The following is an 8034-nucleotide window of genomic DNA, read 5'->3' on the forward strand; positions in this document are numbered from 1 at the left end:
CTCACTTTGGATCTCGTTATTACAGGTTTATGAAGAGGGATGTATTTATTTACACTCGTTACTGTGTGTTTGCATTACTGCAGGGTTTGCATGTACCAAAAATTGTACAGCATAGGACAGGAAAAAATCCCGGTGGGTTTCAAACTCCAATGTTGAAGCTTTGAATAGTTCAGATAACGTCTGGGCTGTTTACAAGGGGCCTGAAAGTAAAGGAGAGGATGCTTCACACAGTTTAGGATTTCATACAACTAACTGCAACTAATTTTCCCCCCCCCAATAGTCTGTAATCCTCTCTGTGATCTGTATGTATCAGCATTTTCAGCTCAGTGCTGCAGTTAGGAAGGCTGCAAATGCAATAGCAGTATCTTGTCACTGGAGGGAGCCATAGTTGCATTTTAAAAGTAGCGGCTCCGCACTCGTCCATGCAGACACATCATCCATACAAGGATTAAAGACGTTCAGTAACAAAGTTGTATTTATTAACATATGAGAATGACCTTGTGAACGGTCAGGTCAAATCTTATCATTACTACAGCTTTGTGCAGACGAGTCAGCCCAGTGTTTTCTACCAGTGCTTCGGGGAGCGTACAAAATGCTCGTCAGTCTATTGGTACAAAAAGCATTGAGCATTCAGTTAAAAACGGTTAGCCCTTTCATGTGTTTCTACTTGCTCTTTCTTGAAATTAATCTCAAATGCATCTTTAAAAAACCCCAATACATTTGTTCCTATCCGCTGACTGCAAACACGCCTGCAGGACTGACACTGCTAACACTGAAAATAACAAAAACGAGACAGATCGCTTTGTAAAATTGTGCTTTGTGAAAAGTAAACAGAGGGTTGCGAAGTGTTTATATCAAAATGACAAAATGACAATTTCTTTATTTCCAGTGGAAATTTTGTGTGACGTTTGTGTACGTAAAAGCAACATATGGCAGGGTGACAGTTTTTGACGTTTAACTTGCCAGTCCTTGCTTTCTTCTTTTTCCTTTTTTGATGGCAATCTTTGGCTCAGTCACCATTTTAAACTCACCAACTGCAGAATATCATGTCATGTCCTGCTCCTCTTTTTCTTCCCCTCCTAGACTTTGTCCTTTGTTGTCCTTGTGTGTACTCTGGCTCTTGTTAGCTGTGCCCTGACCTCTTCGGTTCGTTATGTGGAGGAGGAGCAGGAACAAGGCAGAGACAATGAGAGACACCCCTGCCATGAGGAAACCTGTCCCATAATCACTCATCTTGTCAATGAAGAATCCTAAAAGGAAAAGTAGAAGTGGGACAACATCTATTCATCACTGGAATTCACCTGCGCTGTCAAAAAACCAACAAACACAACAATGTTTAAGCTATGTTATTGTTCATGAACAAGCAAAAGACTGAGGCAGAAATTGGATTGCACTAACATTAGGTTCATCCTAAGGCAATGAAGCCAGCGACGCACATGAAGGAAACATAAATAGAATCTTTGATGCATCCTCAAAATCCATCAAGTCTCCGGTCATCAAAGTAGTAGAAGTAGTTAGAAATAGCCTCTGTGTCAGAGGAACCATGTTAAGTTAAAAATAGGACACCACTGGCTATATTTGCATCTACTTCACTTCAATGAGCATTTAACTATATTTGAGGTCAGTTTCAGCCTTGAGCGTGTTCTTTAATTCAACATTTAAATGTGGGGGGTGTCACTTTTATCCAAATTAAGAGATTTTTAGGGAGTTAAATAAATAAAAAGATTCTTTAAATGTCAGCAGGAAAGTAAGAAACTGGGGGAGGACTGAAAAGTATTTGTTGATATTTTTCTATGCAACATTTTCTTTTGTTTAAAGAAAAATCAAATAACCATAAATCTTCCACCAAAGGCAGCGTATCTGTCTGTCTGCATGCCAAATCACACCGGATGTTTTCTAATCTCTATTAACTGCTTTTCTTTAGTGTTGTGTGTGAATGTGAGTCACAACCTCCATAATCAGGTTAAATCCTCGCTGATTTGGGAGGCGGGGCTCATGGTATGTGTTGGTTTGCACAGAGAGAGGAGAGGAGCAGAAAAACATTTTACTGTAATTTAGTTCAAGAAATGCCTTTTTAATTAAATTCGCAGACAGATTACTGGAGATGTATGATGGCATATTTGCAACTCGTTTAAATATATCTTGGCAAGGTGGTGAGATGAAATAGCTGAAAAAAGGACACATGCACTTCCAGTTAGGCGTCTATTTGCCATTTGTCATCTCTTTGCTCTTTTTTTCTGCTTTGCATGCATAGTTACTGCAGCTGCTGTTGCAATGCAGTGTAACAGAAGGAAAAATCAGTGGGAAAGAGCCTCTCTTTAACAAGAAAAAGACATATTTGGAAGCGATCAGCTGTAAAATAAACATAAAGTAGCATCATAATGTGATTTTTACCCACTTGCCCTCTAAATACAAAAGAAAGTGTAAATAGAATAACAAGGATTCTGTCAGATGGACATTTGATGAAATCCATTATTAATTGTAAAGCAGTACTGAATGTAAGCAAGGTATCAAAATCTCATTTGATTCCACTGAGCTTCAGTGCGCTGCAGTTACATCGTAGAAAAATGCATAAGCACAACCACTGTGTAAGACTTTATGTATTGGATAATGTGAGGGGACACTGCGACCTTGAAATGTTTCTAAAGCTTTGCAAATAGAAATGTTAATATAAAGCAACAATTCAATAATTATACCTTTTAGTTTGCAGTCACAACACCTAAATGGATGAGTTTCACAGCAACAACATAAAGTTAAAAATCCATTTCTTTTGTGATATTCACAGAAGGTTTAACATGTCTGTTGTTTTTAGTGTTCACTATAAAAACTCACCAGCAATAGGTGGTCCAAGCAGGCCTCCGCTGCTGCGTATAAGCATGAAGAACCCCAGTGCACTTCCGAGCCTCTGGATGCCCACAACCTCAGCCAACACAGTGATGTGAATGGCAACCGTTGCACCATACACCAGCCCGTAAACTGCACTAAAAGCAACCAGCTCTGAAAACGAGGTAGCCAACGGGCATAGCAGTAACACTGTACCCAGCAGAATCACTGTAGCCGTCAGCTGCTGCACCTGGAAATGGGAAACAGTGCATTAGAGTGTTTCTTAGTTTCAGACTAGAGGGCTAGTTACATTTTTTTTCTCAATGAGTCGCCGGGAACATCCCAAGTATCGATGCATTATTTACCTTTCCGTAGATATTAAGTTGTAATGATTTACTTATTGTTTCACCCATCACCTACAATATTTCTTTCTCAACAGGCATATCTGTTTGATCTGTAATACTGTTAATAAGAAGCACTTTGCTATCATGTGATTTTCAAAGTATGGTTCTAGGTCTGGTTCATTATTACATTGAACGCACCGTCTCTGTCAGTCTCAGGTTTGCCACCCAGCCAAAAAACACTCTTCCAAAGAGGTCCAGCACTGCAGAGATGGACATAAGAGCAGCTGCCTGGTACTCCTCGATCCCTTTACTGCGGGCATAGGGAACCAGGAACAGAGCTGGGGCAAAGAAACCCAGAGCAGCAAACACCCCAAACATAGAGTAGATCATGAACTGAGCATTTGTAATGAGGGTATAATCTACATACAGAAGAATTTTGTTCTTTAGTTCAGTCCACTTAGTTCTGCTGGTTGATTCTTCAGTCATATCATGTTTGTCACTGGGATCTTCAAAACATAGTTCCACTCTCCACTCATCAGCATCCTCCAGCTCTTTCCCTACATGGCAGCTGGACTTGACCTCATCCAAGTCCTCTTTAGAGACTGATCTGATTTCCAAGCTTTCTTCTGCAGCTTTTATCTCACTGCCATTAGTAGGATCTTTGGTGGCTTTCAGGGGCCTCAACAACATCCCACTTACGCACAGGTTAAGCTGCAGACCCCCTAAGATCAGCAGAGCACCTCTCCAAGAGAAGCTGTCAATCAGCAGCTGAAATAAAGGGGTGAGGACAAAGGTAAAAATGCATTCTCCTGAGCTGGATAAGGCATTTGCCACCGGGCGCCTCTTCTCAAAGTAATAGCCCAGCATGGTCACTGTGGGCGTCCACGTTAAAGCGTAGCCAAATCCTGCAGCAAAGAAAAACAGCAAATATGATATTTTCTGTGTTGTGTTTTCGGTTGATTTTGTGTGCATTGTATCACTTACCATTTAGAAACCCTACTGTTAAGTAGAGTTCAGTGAGGTTATTGGCAAAAGCCCCAAATACAACTCCTAAGCTGCACATCAGACCCCCCGTTATCACTACAGCACGATGGCTGAATCGTGCGCTGAGTGCAGATGCCACTGGAGCTGCAAATGGACACATAGGACATACTCATATAACTGATTCCATAACAACATTTACACACTTCATAGTATAACAGATGCTTTTTAATCTGTTCTGTAACTTGCTTAGAATTTTAATCGTCGACTTAAGAGTGTCCTTTATTGTCCAGCTATATAATTTATATAACCAAACTATCCTAACAGTTGGGTTCAAAATTATATCTTATTATTTTGAGTACTTTCTTGGTAGTTTTGTGATTAATGCAGTAGAATTCATTCAGCATGAAAAGAACCGGGTGTCAAATGTTTAACCATTTTTTAAATTGTAGAAGTGCGACACCTGGTGGCCACAACTTAAAAAGTGGAGGGCATTTAAAGGGTAAACGCATCGAGATAATACTGTCAAAATAGGAAAATGTGTCGGGATGCTCCGATGTCTACTCTCACCACACTCGCTTCCATACGCTTGTATTAAATACAGACATGCTTAAGATTAAAAACTTGCTGATAGTTACCTACAATGTGAATGGTAGCCACCGCAATAGAGGTGATCCACGATGTACCTGTTGCTGTGGTTTCAAAGTATCGATGTATCTCAACGTAGAATACACCAAATGCTTTAATGACCCCAAAGGTCAGACCAAAAACTAGAAAGCAGGAGAGCAGGATGAACCAGGCGTAGCCGCCGTCGGGGGCTGCAGCTACCGCCATGGTTATCCTTCTCCTCTGAGCTCTCGATGCAGAGTCCATGTTCACTTGCGCTGGCTCCTTAAACAGTCAAATATCTACAGGGAGAAAAACAAGTATGTTATTATTTATTTATTTTTTTGGGCGCTTTTACATTTGATGTCAAATTGTTAAGCAAGATATTAATTTCCATAAGAGACTTTAATTTGTAAACAGATATTGGCTGGTGTCTCTGCACTGAAGATATTCAGAACAGCTACTAAATCTGAATGATGTTCTTGTTTAATTTCAGATGCAAATCAACATATTTTGGACACGAATACATTAAACAGAAAGACTTATCTGGATACCTCTGGCTAAAATTTGTCAGTACTAAGTGAAAAAGTTACCTTCTAAGTACAGTACCCAACTGCTGTACTTAATATATGAAAATGTACATCATGATGTCAGTGAACAGAATTACTAATGCATGCAACAACAAGACCAGCCCAGGTATGTCTGAGAGCCAGAGCTGCGATTCTGTCTCCAATAACCATTTAGTCCCTAAAAACAGAGCAACTTCAGCAACCTCGCACAGAGCACTGTACTTCGAAAGTGTAACAGTACAACCAGGCAACCACCCTTAGACTCAAGTTCCCCTGCTGTCATCAGTTTGATAAGTGGTTAAGAAAATATATGGGTGGATATATTTGAGTAATATGTACCTGGCTCGTGTACAGAGCGCTGACAAAAACTCAGAGAAGCTTTTATGATGAACTGGGATCCCACATAAAGTTTAATTTCCAGGTGTAATGGAGAAAATCCAGATAGGATGCAAAATCTTGTGGAAGTCAATACGAGGTTTTTGATTCTATTAGTTTTTCCCTCACATAAACACTCACTGAGCGAATGTTGATTCCTAGGTTAAGAGTTTAGTTCCAGCTGTAATTCCCACCAAGCAATACTGACCGATGATAACGATGACTTGTGTGGTGCAGTTGGATAACACTGACAATGTAACTTTGGTCATGAGACAGTACATACAGTCCATTTACTTCCTTTGATGTCTGCCTCAAACTGACCACCACGTGTGTCCACAAGACTAAAATCTCGAGGGCTGGATTAGTCTTTGTCTAAGCAGCATTTCATTTCAATAAGCCATACTCACTCTGCCTGCTGAATCAACTAAACATGAAACATTTGTCATAAATCGAGACATTCAACACCTCTTTATTCCAACCAGCGTTTAGTCTGAAAAAGGACATTTTTCATCTTTCTCTGCGTCTGTCCAAAAAGGACAACAGTAAAGTGCGTCTATTGTTAGTTATTTGTCTCTTGGTCTCTTTGGACGACAGTCAGAGCACAATTTATCACACATGATAGGATTTAGCTCAGGTCCCTTTTCTGCTGATGAAACATACATAACACAAAAACCGATAATGAAACTGCACAGAGTGCATAGAGAACAGAGGATTTTCATGCATTTCAATTATGGAGATTATTCACCTTCTGTGGGATTTGAATGAAAGAGGTCTGAACCTAAATCCAGATCATGACCCCAACAGCTCAACAACATTATAAGATGAGATGAATGAAAGTGTAATTCAAAGCATTAGATTTTACATGTGATCCATGTAAAATAATATTGCTACCTTACTTTTCTTGGTCAGCATGAAACCATGATGTTCCTCCTGTGGGGCAGCCGTCCAAGCTTGGTGGGATTTGTTAAGCATAAGCGGCTTGTCACATGCTGAGGTTGTAGTGGTGTTACTCACACAGGAAAAGATGCAGCTCGTCTTCTCGTGTTAGAGGTTAAAAGGTGCAAAAGTCAAGCATGGACAATAAGTGTAAGAAAAGGGGTTAAGTAAAGGAATCAAGGAGATAGGGAATAAAATACAGCAGAGGATTAAATATGATGTAAAAGGTTAAGAGCAACATGTGAACAGCTAACCTGGATAGACCTTTGTACCTCACGGTTCCTGGACATGTTGAAAACAAAGACACATGCAGGGCAAAGTTTTATTAAACTTGTCTTATCAGCTGTTTGGTGTGTGTGTGTGTGTGTGTGTGTGTGTGTGTGTGTGTGTGTGTGTGTGTGTGTGTGTGTGTGTGTGTGTGTGTGGGGAGTAACACCATAAACACAATCATGCGTTTCTCTGTAACATTTAATATCAATGACTAACTAACAACAATCAAAGGTGGAAACAATGTATCAGTAAATCAGTTAAGAGCTTCATATTAGAGAACTTAGCTACTTCAGTTTACTCAGAACTTTCTGACCACGAGTGTGACGCGTCCATCATGCAGTTAACAAATCACTACGATACGTTCAAACGCATGTTCTCATTTGCTTCTCAATCAAATCCCCAAATCTGACACTTGTTTGTAACATCCTGGGTTTTTTAAAACCACGATTTTGCCTTGCGTGCTACTTTTAATAGAGCAGTATCATTCAATAGGGAAGATGTTGTGTGTTTCAACACCCCTCAAATACATGTACATTCTGACCGCAACATAATGAAATCTGTAAAAAAAAATAGACAAATAAAGACAGACCATATTAATGTGGTCCATGATAACCACCCACACATGCAGATAAAGCTACAAGCTCAGACAACTGAGACTGTATTCTGCGCCGGGCACGTCAAAACACAGCTGAGAGCTCAGCAAGTCCTTTCACAAGTGATACGTTTGCTCTGTTGCTGCCTTGCAGACAGTCAACACGACTCCTCTGATCAATGCGTCATATACCAAAGAGAAAATGGCAAGGTTGGTTAAAAGGTGCCCGGAGTGCACGCTTGCTCAAAGCAACACTTGTTTATACCATGTAAAAGTAAAAAGATATGATCCCGTCAAAAAGGTCATCCCATGATTAGTAATGGATTCCTTCAAGGGAAAAACTAAAGATAAATATATTTTTTATTTCAAATGAAAATACTTAAATTAGCAAACTGAGTTTTGATTCATGAGGTGTCCTTTTTAGTCGGGTGCTGTTTTTAAAATAACATAATAAATAATATTTTAGCTTGAATGTGTTTGAATCAGATGGATTTGGATTCATCTGCTCCATTCCTGTGTACCACAGACATATTCATTA

General features: G+C 39.8%; 1 protein-coding gene across 1 annotated transcript; it reads right to left on the reverse strand.

The window, feature by feature from the left end:
• Nucleotides 1-550: 550 nt before the first annotated feature.
• LOC309711484 (monocarboxylate transporter 13) lies at nucleotides 551-6906 on the reverse strand. The gene is made up of 7 exons (XM_082541837.1): nucleotides 6889-6906; nucleotides 6590-6733; nucleotides 4787-5056; nucleotides 4152-4295; nucleotides 3366-4072; nucleotides 2833-3073; nucleotides 551-1250 (listed from the first exon to the last, which is right to left on the reverse strand). Exons 3-7 carry the CDS (start codon nucleotides 5019-5021, stop codon nucleotides 1045-1047), a joined length of 1533 nt encoding a protein of 510 aa, XP_082397963.1. The 5' UTR covers nucleotides 5022-5056; nucleotides 6590-6733; nucleotides 6889-6906; the 3' UTR covers nucleotides 551-1044.
• Between the last annotated feature and the right edge of the window lie 1128 nt (nucleotides 6907-8034).

The sequence above is a fragment of the Aulonocara stuartgranti genome (genome assembly GCF_965226115.1).
Source record: "Aulonocara stuartgranti genome assembly, chromosome: 7".
Taxonomy (NCBI): Eukaryota; Metazoa; Chordata; class Actinopteri; order Cichliformes; family Cichlidae; genus Aulonocara; species Aulonocara stuartgranti.